The sequence below is a fragment of the Stegostoma tigrinum genome, chromosome 7 (assembly GCF_030684315.1).
Source record: "Stegostoma tigrinum isolate sSteTig4 chromosome 7, sSteTig4.hap1, whole genome shotgun sequence".
NCBI lineage: Eukaryota > Metazoa > Chordata > Chondrichthyes > Orectolobiformes > Stegostomatidae > Stegostoma > Stegostoma tigrinum.
The window spans coordinates 37,380,242-37,399,973 of NC_081360.1; the positions used below are offsets into that span (position 1 = coordinate 37,380,242).

General features: G+C 41.6%; 1 protein-coding gene across 1 annotated transcript in view; it reads left to right on the plus strand.

Annotated features, from left to right (window-relative positions):
- The window catches only part of col5a2b (collagen, type V, alpha 2b), a 273,485-nt gene that overhangs the window by 229,973 nt on the left and 23,780 nt on the right, over positions 1 to 19,732 (plus strand). Inside the window, exons 44-47 of the mRNA XM_048534084.2 lie at positions 2,863 to 2,970; positions 7,213 to 7,266; positions 9,142 to 9,249; positions 13,809 to 13,862. Coding sequence (XP_048390041.1) covers positions 2,863 to 2,970; positions 7,213 to 7,266; positions 9,142 to 9,249; positions 13,809 to 13,862 — 324 coding nt within the window. The remainder of the gene's footprint in view (positions 1 to 2,862; positions 2,971 to 7,212; positions 7,267 to 9,141; positions 9,250 to 13,808; positions 13,863 to 19,732) is intronic.

Genomic DNA, 19,732 nt, shown 5'->3' on the forward strand with positions numbered 1-19,732 from the left:
CCTGCCATGATATTTCTCATGATTGCATATTACGATGCCACATCTCTGCCTTGGATTTGGTGAAATTTGGGGTTGAAGAGTTTAAAGTGTATGACTTAGATTTTACTTTAGAAACAGTCAAACTAAATATAATTATTTATCAAGGATGACTGGAGGTTGTTCAGAACCTAAGCCTGATACATGTGCCAGGTGTTGTCCTAAACTGGTTGAAATGAGGAACACTGTTTAAACCCAGTTTATTGATTATCCTACTGTGCCGTTTTATGCTTTTTCTCATCTTTGACTCAATTTTTACATGAGGCAGTAAAATGCAAAGCATCAGTGTGCCATCACGGACCTGTCCAGTTTCACACTGTCCATTAATGCATTGATGTAGTTTACTAAGATATAGAACAGATCCACCCAAAAGAAGCTTTGTTTCATCCAGCATTACTTTGCAGTTGGCTGCACTGGCTTTTGCCACACAATCACAAATGAACCCTGCTAAATCTTTTACATTTCTTTATATGTAATTGTAAGTTTCATTAGTATGTAAGAACCAAAAGCACTATTTATCTATCAGAAAAACATAGAACATAGAACATAGAACACTACAGCACAGTACAGGCCCTTTGGCCCATGATGTTGTGCCGAACTTTTACCCAACACCTAAGGTCTATCTAACCTCCACCGCTACCTTATACTATCATCCATATGCCTATCTAATAGCTGCTTAAATGTCCCTAATGAGGCCAATTCCACTACCCTCTCTGGCAATGCATTCTATTCCCCTACCACTCTCTGAGTAAAGAACCTACCTCTGACGTCTCCTCGATATCTACCTCCTGTCACTTAAAAACTATATCCCCTCATAAAAGCTACCGCCACCCCAAGAAAAAGTCTCTGGCTGTCTACGCTATCTATACCTCTGATCATTTTGTGCATGTCTATCAAGTCACCTCTCATCCTTCGTTGTTCTAAAGAGAAAAGTCCTGGCTCCCTCAACCTTTCCTCATTAGACTTTCCCTCCATTCCAGGCAACATCCTAGTAAATCTCCTCTGCACTTTTTCCAATGCTTCCACATCTTTCCTGAAATGAGGTGACCTGAACTGGACACAATACTCCAGATGTGGCCGAAACAGGCTTTTGTACAGCTGCAGCATAACTTCACGGCCCTTGAACTCAATCCCTCTATTAATGAAAGACACACAACATACGCCTTCTTAACAACTCCATCCACCTGGGTGGCAGCTTTCAGAAAACTGTGAACATGAACCCCAAGATCTCTCTTCTCCTCCATACTGCCAAGAATCTTTCCGTTAACCCTGCATTCTGCTTTCAAGTTTGCCCTTCCAAAATGAATCACCTCACACTTTTCAGGATTAAACTCCATCTGCCACTTCTCAGCCCAGCCCTGCATCCTATCAATGTCCCTTTGTAACCTAGAACAGCCCTCTGCACTGTCCCCAACGTGACCCAAGATGATGATATTCTGACTCCATGCACATTGCAGTTTCTTTACAAATGCATGGTTACTTAATACTGTTGTCAAAAATTATTTTAATGGCAACACTGCTTTGTTAAAGAATCTATTTACCACAAAAGTAGATTCAGACACATCAGTCATCTCATTAATAGATTGTGATAAGGGTAGCGGGCATACAAACTTGATTTTCTTAGTGTTGAGGGAGCTCCCATTGTGTGTCACTGGAGACAACAGTAGGTTGGGAATCAGTTGCTTTTTTGCTTGTGAGCTTCCACTGCCCAATTTTATTAAGAAATCAGCTACCTAAAATGTGTTCAATGATTGCAGAAATCAGGAAATAGAGAAGATCTAATGGTTGCAGGATAACAATACGTTACCTGATTGTCCATTGTGGTACTTGCATCATGCAATAGAAAGAGGGCACTGCTGCACTATTCAAGGTAAAAGTTGTAGATGAGCTCCAGATCTGGGTGGGGGCTACAGTGAGATTCAGATACGTGGTGCTTCAGTAGGTTATTTAAAGGGAGGCACAATTCCTAAATTGGACAAGTTGACGATAGTCCATCAAAATTGGAACTGGTCATGTGAAGTAATCCTCCAGCCTGATAAATGTGCTAGATAATAAAATGTGAGGCTGGATGAACACAGCAGGCTCAACAGCATCTCAGGAGCACTGCTGCTGGGCCTGCTGTGATCATCCAGCCTCACATTTTATTATCTTGGATTCTCCAGCATCTGCAGTTCCCATGATCACTGATAAGTGTGCTGTCTGGTGCATTTATTGATCTTGATAGAAGCAGATGGTCAACACATAATTAACATTACTTCTAATAAATTTTGTGAGAAAAAATGTCCAAACTGTTTAGAATATGAGTCTCCCTGCATTTGATTTTGCAACTTAATCTACTCAGAAATATGAAAGCTCTTTTTGTTATTACAATGTTTGAGTTGTCCACTCTGTGCTGATGCAGGAAGATATTGAATTTTAGCCCAATGGGATTTGAGTACAAGAGAAGTGACATTTTTCTTCCATTGTGCAGGAGCTTTGTTAGACCTCGCTTGGTGTAATTGTGTGTCCTTATCTTCAGAAAGATACTATTACCACAGAGGGAGTATAGTGAATGTTCACCAGACTTGGCTCACCAAACAGAGGGATGCGGAAGTTCAGTCTTAAAATCTGTTGAAGGTAGAGATTGATAGATCTCTGTTTACCTTTGACAGAGAGGGTCATGGGGATGGGGTGGGTTAAATCCATCGAAGTGCTCATTCAGCCATGATCATTTTGAATGGTAGGGCAGGCTCGATGGGCTGAATAGTTTACTTTTGTTCCTATGTTCCTACTGTAGTTGGGTAAAACTGACAACAGTATGATTATTTTTCTTTGTTGGATTTTCAGGGTCAACCTGGAAAAATAGGACCAACAGGAACTCCTGGTGAAAGAGGCCCTTCAGGCCCAATTGGTCCACAGGGATCACGTGGCCCTCCCGGAGAATTGGGTCAGGACGTAAGTAAATCTTCACATCAATTGACTTTTTAAACAGATTTATGCTGTAAAAATTCCAACTGTTACCGTCGCTCGTTCATTTGGAAACAAAAGAAGAGTTGAATTTATAAAGCACCTCCTGCCACCTCAGGACATCCCAGAGTGCTATACAGCTTTCAGAATTCTTTTGAAGTTTGAAGTGGCTGTTACCATGTCAGAACATTAACAGCTCATACCAGCATAGCTAGATACCATAAGCAGCAACATGATAGTGATCAGATAATTTGTGTAAGTGAAGTTGATTGATAATAATGATTGGCTAACACATTGGTAAATTCTGCTCTACAATTCCTCAAAATAGTCCTGAGTGGTCTTTTAAATATATCTGAGAGGACAAAACCGAGCCAGAATGTTGTCACTGGAGGTGGGTATCCTGAGTTGTCAAATAACCGAACTTGGCAGGCTCACCTCCATGGAACTCATACAACGAAAGGCAGGTTCCACTGTACAGGTTGGGAGCTAGGCGCCAGAGCATGACTGAGCTAAGCCTGCCATTTCTGGGAGAGGCATAGTGCCATGAAGGACTGGTGACAAGGCCCATCTCAGTTCTTGAAGAGTTTGTCCCAATTCTTTAAGAGGCAGATAAGTCCTCTAGCTGTCGCCCTACCTTGTTCATCTCCATGTCCCTTATCACTTTCACCCAGTCTGGTGTGCTTTCATACCCTTCACCTAACTCCCATAATTCTTTATCTTCCCCATTCCAATTCCATGATCACTCATACTCCCATGGTAACTTCATGCCACATCATATCCCATTCCACTTCAGAGTCCTCTGATCACTTAACTAGATGACACCTAATCCCTATGCCATCTCATGTTCTCATGCCACCTACATAACTGTTCACACCTCCATGTTATACGTCAAAACTACAGGCCCCTACTAAACCGTACTCCTCAAGCCTTCTCCATGGCTACTCATGTCCCATGCCATCTGGATTGCCGCAGTGTAGTGGCAATATCAACTACAGGCAGATCGTGTAATACCTGTGGAGGTGGAAAAGGAATTGCACTTGTAACCGTCGATGGGATCTCTCACTCATGCACACTTGACACAAGAAAACTCTCATTCTTTGAAACCCATTCAAAGATTTAAAATTCCCTCAAAAGGTCAGTATACAAAAATCAAACTTCTGCTCGGTAGCCATATCAATGCTAGCTAACTCTTTAACAGTCTCTTAAAATGGACAATCAATGTACGAGCACAATCTCCCCTCCCCAACACAGAAAAGTGCTTTTAGAGCTTTTCACACCCAGCCAAGCATTCGCAATGGGCTATGATATAATAACAGCATTAGAGAAATAGAACAAACTCTGAAACCAATCATTTAGTAGCACAATACTTGAGAATCGCTATAAAAAGACAGACTTTGTAAAAGCTTTTCATCTTGCACTGATCAGAACAATTTGCAAAATAGTTGATAGGCATTTGCTGGTTCATTTCTGGGCCAGAACTCTGACCAACAGACCTGGTTTAAAACTTAAACACCTAAGCTCTACCAATCAGATTCCATTTACCAAACAATGGGCACTTTCTACTTATACAGTTTAAATATTCTTTTCCCCTGGAATTTGTTTTCTTGTCAATTATCTTGATGAATGTAAGGTGAAAAGTTTTGACAAAATGTGTCTTTTTTTGACAATACTCAAGTTCTGTATGAAAGAAAACATGAACAGATTTTTTTCTTTCTAAACATCTCCAGACAGCCTTTCTGTCAATGTACTCTAGCTGTGTGTGTTTTCTTAAAATGACGACTTCAGCTTGGTTTTTTTTTGCCATGTTTATAGGGTTGATAGGGGCCTTTTTGTGGTACAGTGATAGTGTTCTTACCCCTGGACCAGGAGGCCTGGGTTCAAGTCCCACCCACTCCATTGATGTGTAATAACAACTCCGAACAGGTTGATTAGAAAAATAGGTTAAATAAAAGATACTTTAAAAATTAGAAAACAAAATTTAAATGGTTATTGAGCACCCTTGTGGAGCACTGGTCATGTCCCTACTCCTGCTTCAGGAGGCCCAGGCTCAAGTTTCACTTGTTCCAGAGGTTGATGGGAAAATATCTAAAGGTTTGATGAAGGGGAGGTGGTAGTTGAGTGGTATTATCATTAAATGAGTAATCCAGAGACCCAGGAAATGTTCTAAGGATTTGGGTTCAAGTCCCGTTATGGCAGATGATGGAATTTGAATTCAGTAGAAAAAAAGAGTGTAATGGTGACCGTAAAGACATTGTGAATGTCAGGAAAAATCCATCTGAAATACTTTTGACCTTTGGAAAGGAAACTGCTGTTTTTACCTGGTCTTGACTAAAGGTGATTCCAGTCCCGCTGCAATGTGTTTGACTGCCAACAGGGATGTTCAATAAATGCTAGCCTAGCCAGTGATACCCACATCCTGTGAATAAATTAAGGCCAAGGGTTGACAATTGAAGTAGCCTCAGATGATGACAGTTGACAGATTTTAGCTACCCTTCAGAAGTGTTTGCATCTCCTTCATTCATTTGTGACTCTAATAATGCTACTTAAAACATTCGGAACATCAAGAGCACAGTCTGTTTGACTAGTGACGTTAATTTCCCATGGCCTTGAGCTCAAGTTTCCAGTCTTATTATGCATGCCTCCCCTCCTTTCTCCTGCGGGGATTTGGGACAAGACATTAGGGCTTAACTTTTGGAGATAATGGGAACTGCAGATGCTGGAGATTCCAAGATAATAAAATGTGAGGCTGGATGAACACAGCAGGCCAAGCAGCATCTCAGGAGCACAAAAGCTGACGTTTCGGGCCTAGACCCTTCATCAGAGAGGGGGATGGGGGGAGGGAACTGGAATAAATAGGGAGAGAGGGGGAGGCGGACCGAAGATGGAGAGTAAAGAAGATAGGTGGAGAGGGTGTAGGTGGGGAGGTAGGGAGGGGATAGGTCAGTCCAGGGAAGACGGACAGGTCAAGGAGGTGGGATGAGGTTAGTAGGTAGCCGGGGGTGCGGCTTGGGGTGGGAGGAAGGGATGGGTGAGAGGAAGAACCGGTTAGGGAGGCAGAGACAGGTTGGACTGGTTTTGGGATGCAGTGGGTGGGGGGGAAGAGCTGGGCTGGTTGTGTCGTGCAGTGGGGGGAGGGGATGAACTGGGCTGGTTTAGGGATGCAGTAGGGGAAGGGGAGATTTTGAAACTGGTGAAGTCCACATTGATACCATATGGCTGCAGGGTTCCCAGGCGGAATATGAGTTGCTGTTCCTGCAACCTTCGGGTGGCATCATTGTGGCAGTGCAGGAGGCCCATGATGGACATGTCATCAAGAGAATGGGAGGGGGAGTGGAAATGGTTTGCGACTGGGAGGTGCAGTTGTTTGTTGCGAACTGAGCGGAGGTGTTCTGCAAAGCGGTCCCCAAGCCTCCGCTTGGTTTCCCCAATGTAGAGGAAGCCGCACCGGGTACAGTGGATGCAGTATACCACATTGGCAGATGTTCAGGTGAACCTCTGCTTAATGTGGAATGTCATCTTGGGGCCTGGGATGGGGGTGAGGGAGGAGGTGTGGGGACAAGTGTAGCATTTCCTGCGGTTGCAGGGGAAGGTGCCGGGTGTGGTGGGGTTGAAGGGCAGTGTGGAGCGAACAAGGGAGTCACGGAGAGAGTGGTCTCTCCGGAAAGCAGACAGGAGAGGGGATGGAAAAATGTCTTGGGTGGTGGGGTCGGATTGTAGATGGCGGAAGTGTCGGAGGATAATGCGTTGTATCCGGAGGTTGGTAGGGTGGTGTGTGAGAACGAGGGGGATCCTCTTGGGGCGGTTGTGGCGGGGGCGGGGTGTGAGGGATGTGTCGCGGGAAATGCGGGAGACGCGGAGGGCTTAACTTTTGCCTGCTATTGGCCCCAAGAGTTGGACCAACTTCAGAAATATCTGCCCCAGGCTCTCAGATTAAAGTTTTATCTGTGGAGGAGAAAAAAGAGTTAACGTTTTGGGTCCGGTGACCCTTCCTCAAAACTGAGTTCAGAGGAAGAGTCATCGGACCTGAAACGTTAACACTCATTTCTCCTCCACAGATGCTGTCAGACCTGCTGAGCTTTTCCAGCAACTTTGCTTTTGTTCCTGATTTACAGCATCCGCAGTTCTTTTGATTCTCTTTTTAAAGTTTTATCTGACTGCTATTCTAACAATGCTCAGGACTGCATTAGAAGTGCGTGCTTCTAGTAATTACTTTTTCTCTTTTTCTCCTAGGGTATGCCAGGAATTGATGGCACCCCTGGGCGAGACGGTCGTCCAGGAGATCCGGTAAAATATTTGTATAATCCACAAATTAACCATTTTTCTAGATAGTGTTAAAATATTGATAGAAACTACGTAATAAAGGACATAACAAAGAATTGCAAATGAAGATTTGAACTATACACTGTCATTTTCATCTGTTAACCGATCTTGGATTTTTAAAAAGCATTTAATAAGATGCCTCATATACAGTTTCTTACACAAGTTCAGAGCTAATAAGATTGGGTATTGACAGAGATAGTTTTGGTTAAATGCCTAAAACCAGATGAGGAATCAATGGTGTATTTTCTGGTTCATGACCATTCTCAATAGAGTAATACAAAGATCAATGCTGTGTCTGGAGCTATTTACAGACTCTAACAATAAATAAATGAAGGGGCCAAGTGTAATGCTGGAAATGCAAAGTTAGGTGGAAAAAATAGACTCTGATGAAATGCAAGATTTTCAAAAGTGGACACAGTCGGGTTCTTAGGCGGGCGAGATTTGTAAATTGCAGTCCTCATGGTTGTGCCTGGATCCTAGCACCTCCAGGTGAGTTTTGAATTTTGCAAGGGCTGATCTGAATAGCGAGGGTGCAGGAACCTTGTTTGCTATCATTTAATGGCTATGTGAATTTAATGAGGAGCCTGTTAAGTGGCCTGCCCATTTGCATTCTGGAAATCAAATTTTATTCTGGTGAGCTCAAACAGTTCTATGAACATAGAAACACAGCAGTTGGATTTATAGAAGGACCTAAATAAATCTTACTGGCAGCTTTTTACTTCCAATCAGAGGTTTGAATTTGAACTGTCGCGAGTACGGGAGTTAACCTTGTAGCCCATGGTCATTATCCAGCTTACTAGACTCCTGCCCTTATAAGGAGTTACTTATCCTATTCTTTGCCACTGGCACCAGGCAGGTGACCTCTATCTCCTGGAGGTCTCAGAATCTCTAAATTTGTACCGGGCTCACCTTCTAGCAACTTGCCTGTTTACTTTTTAAACTAACAGAGTGATAGTGACACAGTCCAGTGACACAGTTGGAACATTAAATTCACCCCAAAGCTGGGTTCTGCTCCCAGACTGTAAATTTGACCCAAAACGTCTGTAACACGTTAGAGATATGTTAATTGAATGGGGAAATTGTAAATACCTTTAAGAGATGATAGAGAAAAAATTGAGAAATATGAGCTTATTCACTTATTAGGAAGAATAGATATGGGAAATTTTTTTTCAATGGGTGAAAGTTGTTCAGAAAAAAATGGGTGTCCATGTATACAAACTCAAAGTTAACATGGCAGGTATAGCAAGCAGTTTGAATGACAAATTGCATGTTAACTTTTATTACAATGTGGTTTAACTAGAATGGACTTAGACTGTTGTATACAGTTTGATCTCCATACCAAAGGTTTTACCTTCGAGAAGGATTGCTAAAATTTCACTAGATTAATTCCTGGGTGAGAGGGTTGTGGATTGAAGGGAGTTTGAATAATTGTTTTCCAGAGTTTGAAAGAATGACAGTTGTGCACACATTGAAACACATATGGGTTCTGAGGAGGCTTGATGTGATGTGATGCTGAGATCATTCTTGGAGAGATTGGAAAGTTGGCCATTGAAGACTAAGATTAGGGAAATATTTTCATTTAGAGGACGGTTAATCTTTGGAATTCTCTATCCCAGAGAGTTGTAGAATGTTCAGTCACTGGTATATACAAGACAGATTGCAGCATTTTTGGATTTCTGGGTAGTTGAGCAAAATTGCAGAAAAGAGAAATTAAGGGAAATTCAGAGATTAGCCATAACTTAGTGAAGGGCAGAGCAGGTCCCACGGCCCAGTGACAAATTCCTGCTTCTGTTTTCTTATTTTCCTCTATTCTTATGGTTTTATTTTTTTTTTGCACAGGGTGATCGTGGTGATCCAGGGCCGGCAGGTGTTCCAGGTGTACAAGGTGGTCCTGGGGCTCCAGGTCCTATTGGTCCAACTGGAGAACCTGGTCCTAGAGGTGAAATGGTAAGTTCCTCATTCATTCACTATTTCAAATGGCAGCATTTTTATCTGGGTGCATTTCCTTAGCAGTAAAGCCAAAACAAACTTGCAGTTGTGTGAACCAGGAACAGAAATAGGCTATTCAGCCCTTTGGATTTGCTCGGCCATGCAATATGATCATGGTTGATGCAATTTTGATCTCACATCCACATTCTTGCCAGCCCCTGAGAAGTTTGCAACCCCATGCAGAACAAGACACTGCCTGCCTGCCTGCCTGCCTTAAAAATATGCTGCCATGATTTTGGGAAAGAATTCCAAAGACTTCTGAGGAAAAAAAAACAGAATCACCTAATCTCTGTTTTAAGTGGGCAACCCCAATTGTTAAATGGTGATCTCTTGTTCTAGATTCTCTCATAAAAGAAAACATGCTCTCTATATCTATTCTGTCAAGACCATTAGGATTTTATGTCATCTCTTGCTCTAATGAACTCCAGCAGATAAATCCTAGCCGGTATACTGTTTTCTCATCAGACCACATACCTATTTCAGGTATTATTCAAGTAAACCTTCTCTGAACCATCTCCAATGGAATTACTCCTTCCTTAAATAAGGTGACCAGTACTGTGCACAGTACTCCAGAAGGATTCTAACCAGTCCTGTACGTAACTGAAACATAAGCTCCATACCTTTATATTCAGCACCCCTTCTTTCCTAGCTTTCCCAGTGACTTGCTGTACCTGCATGCCGACCTTTGAAATGCATGCACCAGCACATTCAGATGCCTCCACGTCTCAGAGCTCTGCAATCTATCACAATTTTGATAGTATGCTTTTCTTTAATCTTCCTTCCAAAATGGACAACTTTACATTTTCGCCATATTATATTCATTTGCTGCATCTATGCCTACCTGGGTAACCTATTTGTATTTGTTTGCAATCTTTTTATGTCGCCTTCGCAACTTAGTTTTCTACGTGTCTTTGTGCTATCAGCAAATCTGATAATTACACATTCCAACCCGTCATCTGTGGCATTTCTACAAATTGTAAATAATTGAGATCCAGCACTGACCCCTGTGGCACACCACTCATTACATCTTGCCAATCTACTTTTATTTTACTTTTATTCTCTGTTTTCAATTAGCTAGCCAATCTTGTATCCATGCCAATATGCTAGCCCCACACCACTTTATTTTATTTTCAACAATGAGCTTTGATGAGGTACCTTATCAAATGCCTTCTGAAAATCTAAGTAGACTATTTGTTCCCCTTTATCCATACATAGTCACATCCCCACATAATTCAAATAGATTGGTCAAATGTGATATCCCGTTCACAAAACTACATTGATTTGGCATGATTACTTTGAACTTATCCAAACGTACTGTTACTATTTCTTTAATAACAAGATTCAGCATTTTACTAGGTATTAAGCTAATTGGCCTGTAGTTTCCTGTTTTCTGTCTCCCTTTCAGCATGAAGAATTTACAATAACTTTGTTCCAATCTGAAGAAATCATGCCCAAATCAAGGGTGTTTAGAAAACTTTTTAAAAATGCACCTTCAAGCTTACTTGCTGCTACTTTTAAGAGCTGAGGATAGAGTTCATCAGGCCCAAATGCTTGTCAGCCCACAGCTCTGACAATTTACTCATACTACTGCTCTGGTGATTGCGATTTTCATGAATTCTTCCTTCCCTTCCGTTTTCTGATTTATAGCTGTTTCTGGGATGTTACCTACATCCCCTGGACTGAAAATAGACGCAAAATGTACAGTCAATTCATCAGCCATGATTTTAGTTTTAGTTATTAATTCTCCAGTCTTTCTATCATTTTAAAAAAATGTTTCTGGCTGGCTTTCTCTCATACTTCTTTCCTTCCTTATTCTTTTTGTCATTCTTTGCTGTTTTCTATGTTTCTACATCCAATCTTCTGATCTGCCACTTGTCATTGAGTCATACCAAATGGAAACAGACCCTTCAGTCCAGCCCTCATCCTCGCTGACCAGCCATCCCAATCTGACCTAGTCCCCTTTGCCAGCATTTGGCCCATTATCTCTCTAGCCCTTCCTATTTGTATGCTCAAGCAGCTGCCTTTTAAATGTTGTAATTGTACCTGCTTCCACACTTACTCTGGCATCTCATTCCACCACTCTTTTGTTTAAAAAAGTTATCCCTCAGACCCTTTTTCTATCTTTCCCCTCTGACCTTAAATCTATGCCCTCTAGTTTTGGACTCCCCCATCCTAGGAAAAAGATCTTGGCCATTCAGCTTATCTATGCCCCTCATGATTTTGTAAATCTCTTTAAGGTCACCCCTCAGCCTTCTATGCTCCAGGGGAAGAAATCCTAGCTTATTCAGCCTCTCCCTATAGCTCAAACCTTCAAGTCCCAGAACATCCTTGTAAATCTTTTCTTCACCCCCTCAAGTTTAACACTATCGTTCCTATAGCAGGGGGACCTGAATTGTATGCAATATTCTAAAGCTGGCATTGCTGATGTCCTATAGAGCCACAAGATGATATTTGAACTCTGATGTTAAATGTTCTGACCAATAAAGGCAAACATGCCAAACACCACCTTCACCACCCTGTCTACCTGTGACTCCACTTTTAAGGAATTATCTTTGCACAACTTTCTGCTTTTGCTTTTAGCTTGATACTATCTTTAACATTTTTTTTGTTAAACTGGATGATGGTTGCATCCCTTGGAATTCTTCTTATTCATTTGAATTGATCTATTTTGCAAATTCTGAAATATCCCCTTAAATATCTGACTCAGCATTTCTATTTACCTATCCTTTATCATAATTTCAGTTTAGCCATCCCTGATTTTTATGTTCTCTTCAAAAATTTCCTACTTTTTTTAAGAAGTAGTCTCAGACCCACTTCTCTCTTCCTCTAACTGAATGTAAAATTCAGTTGTATTATAGACATTGCTACCTCGGGTGCCTGCATTGTAAGACCATTAATTAATCCAATTTCATGGCTCAACCCATGTATCGTACAGCCTGCTCCCTGGTCAGCTCCGGAAAATGCCATTTCAAGAAACCATCCTGAAAATAATTCTAACAGCCAATATGTAGATTAAAATCTTTCTTTACTATTGCTGCATCTTTCTGACAAGCTTTTATTTTTTCTTTCTTTAAACTTCACCATACCATATGGTTACTATTTGGGCATCTGTAAATAACTCCCACAAGTGACTTCTTGCCTTTAGCACTTCTCACCTCTGTTCAAATTGTTTCTATATCTTGTTTTCCTGAATTTGGGTCACCCCTCTCTATTGCGTTAATAGCACCATTATTTAAGCTGAGCCACCCTTGCGCATTTCCCTACATTTCTATCATTCCTGTGCCCTATATTCCTGTGTCCTGTACCCTTCAAAGTTCAACGGTCAATCTATGTCATTCTGTAAACATGTCTCAGTAACAGCTACCAGATTATAGTTAACTTATATTTGCATTCTCAGCTCCTCTGTTTCAAATGCTATGTGCACTCTCATACAGAGCCCTAAGATTTAACATTTTACTGTCTTTGTAAATTTGTATTTATTAGTTGGTTGTTGGATTCATATGCTCCATCCTTTCTTGTCACTGCATGTTTGCAATTTCCCATGTTGATTTACCATGTCTTTCCAAATTTGATCTCTTGCCCCTGCTATTCAGTTTAAAATCCCTCCTACCTCCCCAGTTATTCGCAAAAACATCAGTTCCAGCAAGCGTCAGAGGCAGTCTATTCTACAGTGATTGAATGTCTTTTTTTGTTGTTGTAAATGGAGGAAAAAACCGGTATCACCCCAACCCCATGTTATAATCGCATTATTTTATCAACACTAACAAAGTAAGAAAAATACTCATGTCTGATAAACGTGTATCAAAATGCAAATAATTTCATGAACAATGTAGAACAGGAATTTGAAATAACTGTAGATGAAATATCTTGGTCACAGAATGATTCTGGTATGTGTAAGCCACTGAAACATTGATATACTCAGGAATAAAGATTAAATATTACATGTACTCTCCATGTTTTTTTGTTGAAAGGTTATGCTACTGAACTGAAAATGTTACAATTCCAATCTTTATTTGAGTATTAATCTTTTTGGTTGAGTCAAATGGGAGCCTATCTACACCGTCTTCTGGTAGCAAAATTTAAGTGTTACTTTAATGGCTGTCACAGTGTAGGCTCAGTTAACTTATTATGAACAGTTTTGATATTGCAACACAGTTTGAGACGCGTACACAAAGGAACTGACACTGAGAAACCACTGAGAATATAAGAGTTAGCTGACAGCCAAAACTATACATGGTAAAGTGTTAAGTTTCAGACCTGCGTAGGGACCAGGGATAATGGTCACCCATCTCCTTTACAAAAGCTATTCACTTTCTCTTTTTTTTGACCTACACAGAAAGGAGAATTAAATGGGCTTTCACCACCGCCGGTGATGGCACCCAGTGTCAAAAGTAAAAACAACCTCATAGAGTTGTTGAAATCTCCCTGCCTTTAAATGTATTCATCCATGAAGTAATACCAATCTTCTTGAATAAGAAATGTTAGTTTTGTAAAGATAACTCTTCCTTTCCTCAAAGGGTTCTCATGGCCCAATTGGAACTTCTGGACGAGCTGGAGGGCGGGGACTACCAGTAAGTTGCTTATTATTCAGTATTTGTAGAATGAATGCATGGATTCACTCTGGCTGACATCTAGATTCACTCGGATTCATGAAATGTCATTGTATCCCAGTTATTGCATGCATTTAAATTGAATACAATCTTCAACAACAATCAGAATATATTTGTTTATCACTGATATGACCATCAGCTTATCACTCTTGAGATTTTTGGAAGAATGTACATCTCACTTATCACAAAAACAATGGGATGAATTTTTTTGTTGTGGCAGTACTCTCTTCTCCACGTCCATCCATCCCTGGAAAATGCATGATAAACAATCCTGTGGCTATTTCAGGATTATGTGTGTTGATCAGACATTTGACAGCCTGTCAGCTGGGTTTCCATGTCTTAAAAGACAAAGAGCCTGCCTCCAGGAGCATTTAAGAATACTTAAATGAGTAGCTCACAACCTTCCTCAAAGCCCACTCACATCTGAGGCTGCTAATGCATATCCATTTGGCAGGAACACTGCTACTGCTTGGAGAATACTTCTGAAATGAAACCATTGATTGGCCACTTAAAGACCTCAATTTGTCACTAGTTGGGAAGGCCAACGTTGACTCCCTCTTCACTTAGTCAGAGTGAGTTGGGGAGGTGATGCATGGATTCTCATTTGATCATAGACCATCCCCATTCAGGGTCCCAGACCATCGTCTTGGTGCAATGCAGGAATTATTCAATTGCACCCAATGCGCCTGAGAATTACAAGACTAAAAATGATTTCACATTTGAGAATTTGGTTTGAGACTGAGGTTGAGGTGGTAGAGATGTGTGCTGGAGTCATTAATCTGTTTGTGTTCCATTAGTCATGGAATGGTAGGCTGAAAGCCTTTCTTCACTGAGGAATTTCACAACTTTACTTTGAAAACGCTTTGGCAATGCTAATGCAAGTCCAGTCCAAAACTGAGTTTTATAAGAAACACATAATGCATTTAAAGGGTTGACTGGTTTTAGGTAATGGAAATATTATGTGACTTGCCAGAGCAGAGCATGGTGGTATATGGACCAATCTGTATGCATGAAGGTTATGTATATTATGCTACAAATGCAGGAACTGAACTCCAATACATTAAAAGATGTTGTTTTCCTCAAAGTCATAAAAGAAATTAACACTAGTCCCTAAAAATAAAGTTTTTCAACAACATTTTCTCTACATAGTTACTGTACATAAATAAATAAAAGCTGAAGCCTCCTTCATCCTTTCAATATGAAACATGTTTAGGTGCACAAGAGCATGAACCTAGAATTCACAGATTATAAACAAGAGATTTTTTTCTAAGTTCATTCACTTTGTATAAAGATTCTAGTGTGAAACCTTTTGTTATATATGGATATCACTACTATCAAACAGCTATATGTTTAAGTTAAACCAATCAACATGCATTATCTACTGATGCAATTCTGGAACAGCAGTATCGTGCAACAGTTTAGAACAGAAAATGCTGCAAATATTTAGCAAGTTTGGTAGAATCGTTTTAGAGAGAAACAGCCAGCACACTGGATTTAATGACTGTCCCTCTTGGGTGTATTTTTGACAGGGAGGAAGATACATGTAAAATACATCAGATGGCTAGCCTATCACATTCCTACCCACCACTCCTTGACCTGGTCCCATAAAACACAGGATGGGAAATGTATTCACTAGCCTGTCTGCTCTCAAATAACTAATTATTACCCAATTAGGTCCCTCAGTCCACCTTTGTTGCCATAACAACCTGGGCAGTATAGAGGATAACACGGTGTAGAGCTGGATGAACACAGCAGGCCAAGCAGCATCAGAGGAGCAGGAAAGCTGACGTTTTGGATCAGATCAGATTATCTCAGATCCTCTAGCATCAGCAATTCCTACCGTCTCTGGGCAGTATAGGGATTTTTTCTGGCACCGTGGCAGAGTCCTAATTTTAAACCAAAGGTCTTGTTTTAAGTCCCACCTGTCTGAAGATGGAAACAACTGCATTGAGCTGTGGTGGCTGGGCCACAGTGAGAAGGCTGCTTTTTTAGTTGAGAAGGTGCAAGATGGACAGAACACACATCATTTGGGATGGAGAATGTGTTCTGTGCACCCATGCACCCCCGAGGATAAAAACAGTTGTACTTGGTCATGAAGATCATACTGAGCTCCATTTTGACGTGAACAAGATGAGTCAGATCAGTCTGTGTCTTTCACAGCTTTTTCCATCTGGCACATCAGGGACACCACCCTCCAAGATATTACCCTACTTTGTGTCTGTCTGCTTGCCATGCAAAACTAATCCCACCTCAGATTCCCTGATCCCTCTCCAAACAAGTCCCTGACTTAACGCTGCCTGGTGACCATGACCAGGGTCTCATGGGAGTCCCAGCCATACCAATTACTGATTTCTCACACGACTACAGCTGCCATAAGATAATCAAGTTTCCCAGCAGGTCTGGAGGGCAGGACCTTCTCTCACTAAGGGGTGGAAATTCAACTCTCTGCATGTTTAGGCTGTTTACATCAAGTTAATACTGTGAAATGGCCTTTGTTAAATGCAGTCCATCTTATACATCTCCTGTAAAACCCAGTTCAACATTTGAGCTTCAGGACCTTCCACCAAACCTGATCATTAATTCTTCTTTTCTCCTCCACATTTCTAGCTAGCTCTTGTCAACGGTTTCAACATCTTCTGTTCTTATTTCAGATTGCTGCAGTATTTTGATCCTGCATTAATAATGGGAGTAAAATATTGATTCATCATTATAAATTAGACATTATGAAACTTACTGTATACCTCTTTCCAAAGAAACTGATGAATCTGGTCTTTTCTATTAGTTTGTGAAATTAACTCATCATGAATCAACAGCAATTTTATGGGGCCCATTTTTCTTCACTATCAAATTAAATAGAACTGAAAATCAGGCTGAATGCAAACTGTGCTGCCATTTCAGGTCATTGGCTATTACTTGCAAAGACAATCATTGTTTCTTAGAGCGTAACAAAAACTGATTACTGAAATAATAGGAAATTGTCAGTCTAATGAAGTTTACATATTACAGCAAAAACTGCGTGGGAATATTAATTCAAATAAAGAAGACAGAATAATGTGCATATACTCCTCAACACAAACATGTTTGCTTTGTGAATTATTCCCTTGAGCTTTCATATAATTCAGAAACTCTCCCTGAAATTGCAGCAAAATATACAGAATTACATGAAAACTTAATGAAGCATCTCAGCTCCCACCCTAACCTCACCATCAAACCTGCAGATTGGGTGGGTGCACTAGTGGTATTGCGCACTAACCTTGACATAGCTGAAGCCTGGCCCCAACTCTCTGACACCTCCTCCTACCGCCCCCTTGATCAAAACCCCACTCCTGACTGCCAATGCATCATCTCCCAGACCATCCGTAACCTCATCACCTCAAGTGACCTCCCGCCCACAGCTCCAACCTCATCGTTCCCCAACCCCGCACCGCCCGCTTCTATCCCCTTCCCAAAATCCACAAACCTGACTGCCCCAGCTGACCCAGTGTCTCTGCCTGCTCCTGCCCTACTGAACTTATCTCCACTTACCTTGAGTCTGTCTTTTCCCCCTGGCCCAAAAACTTCTCACCTACATCCAGGACAGCACCCACACCCTCCACCGCCTCCAACACTTCCAATTCCGTGGCCCCCAATACCTTATCTTCACTATGGACGTTCAGTGCCTGTACACTTGTATTCATACAGCCAGCCTAAAAGCCCTCCTGCAGGCCTGACCAATCCCCCTCCACCGACATCCTCACTGACTTATCAGAACTTGTCCTTACCCTTAACAACTTCTCCTTCAACTCCTCCCACTTCCTGCAGTTTAAGGAGTTGGCCATGGGCATCCACATTGGCCTAAGCTATGCCTGCCTCTTCGTAGGATACCTGGAACACTTTCTGTTGGGGGAAGGGCTGCACCTGTCTCTACACCACCCCTGTCACATCCATTCAAGGCCCAAAACAAACCTTCCACAGGCGTTCACTTGCACATCCATCAACCTGAGCTACTGTATCCACTGGTCCCAATGTGGCCTCCTCTACATTGGTGGGACCATGCATATACTCAGAGACCGTTTTGTAGAGCATCTGCGCTTTGTACTCGACAAATGACAACACCATCTAGTTGCCAACCATTTTAACTCTCCCTCCCACTCCCTGGGTGACATGTCCATTCTGGGCCTCCTCCAGTGTCACAATGACACCACCCGCAAACTAGAGGAGCAACACCTCATGTTCCATCTTGGGAGCCTACGACGCAATGGCCTAAACATAGAATTCACCAGTTTTAAAATCTTTCCCCCAACTCCAGCCTCATCCCATGTCCAAACCTCCCCTTCATCCCTGCTTCCTTGACCTGACACACCCTGTCTATGTTCTTTCCCACCTACCCATCCCACCCATCCCACTGACCAATCTCCACCACTCCCTACCTGCACTGACCTATCACCATCCCAACTATCTTCCCCAGCCACACATCTCCTCTCTTTCTATTCATTTCCCAGCTCCCTTTCCCCTTCCCATTTCTGAAGAAGGGTCCTGATCCGAAACTCAACTCTCCTGCTCCTCTGATGTTGCCTGGGCTGCTGTGTTCCTCCAGGTCCACGCTCTGTTAACTCAAATTGACATATTCCTATTTTACCAAGGCATTGACACAAAACAGAACTGATCATGTTATTGTTAAAATAGCAAGGATAAAACTCATGTGGTGGCATTCAGCTGGTACTTCAGGATTGCTCTAATACAAGCTTAAAACTACGCATTTGGTATTATCTTACATGAAAAGCAATCCATGTTTAATAATCAGTGAGCCCAAAGCATATTTTGAAATGAATATTGTTTTCGCATGCTATTTCTAAATTGCTAGCTGAAGAATTTAATACAGAAATAAAAGCAGAGTTGTTTCTTTATCTCCTTTTTTTTCTTCAGTCATATAAAAAGGTGTTCACTTTGAGTACAATCAATGATCTGGGGGCAAACTGCATTCAGAATTGTAGTGCTTTTGAAAAGCATTTTCTTTCTTCTGTTTTTTATGCTTGTAAAAATTTTGCAGTTTTCAAAATAAAAGCTGCCATGAACCGTGCATTGAACATGATTTTACAGCATCATTCTTAAAGTATGTTTTTGCTTAAAAGTATTCCTTATTTTTACATGTTGCAGTATGATTAGTGCAGTTTAAGTAAGTTTAAGACAAAGTATGAACATTTATTAACCAAAATCTAGTCCACCACTTGAGTAACCTGATTTTTAAATTTAAAAATAATTTTGCAAAAACTGCACAGAACCTCCATTGGTATAATGTACTCAGGTATAATGGCCAGTTTATTGATAATCTTAAATAAAATAGGTGAAAATACTGAAAAAGTGCCTCCTCATCCTATCTGGGACCGGGGTTACATCAGGATCCAATAACTGAAGCCTGGAGCTTTATGAGGTCGGCTGTGCTCGGGTCAGGGGCGGGGCTGCTGTGCTCAGGTTGAAAGTCAAGGGCAAGACCTACTCACTGTGCTGGAATCAGGCCGGTGCTCACTGTGGTCATTGTGGGGCCTGCTGTGCCGAGGTCAGGTGGGTGGTCGCTGTGCCATGGTTGGAGGCCACATGCTGGAGTGGGGCCTTTGTGCTTGGCTTGGGGCCTGGCTTGGATCCTGGTCCAGGAATGGCATGAGGGCCTGTAATTTCTGTCCCTGGCCCTGCCCATTAGTGTTTTTGCATCTAAAGAAAAGAGAACTGAATTTAAATGTCTCGAGGCCCATGAGCAGCTACAATGAACAGAAGCCCACCATGGTGGTTACCAATCTGGGCCAGACATTCTTTGAGGGGGAGAGGGGCTTGTAGAGCATTTTTTCTAAGTTACT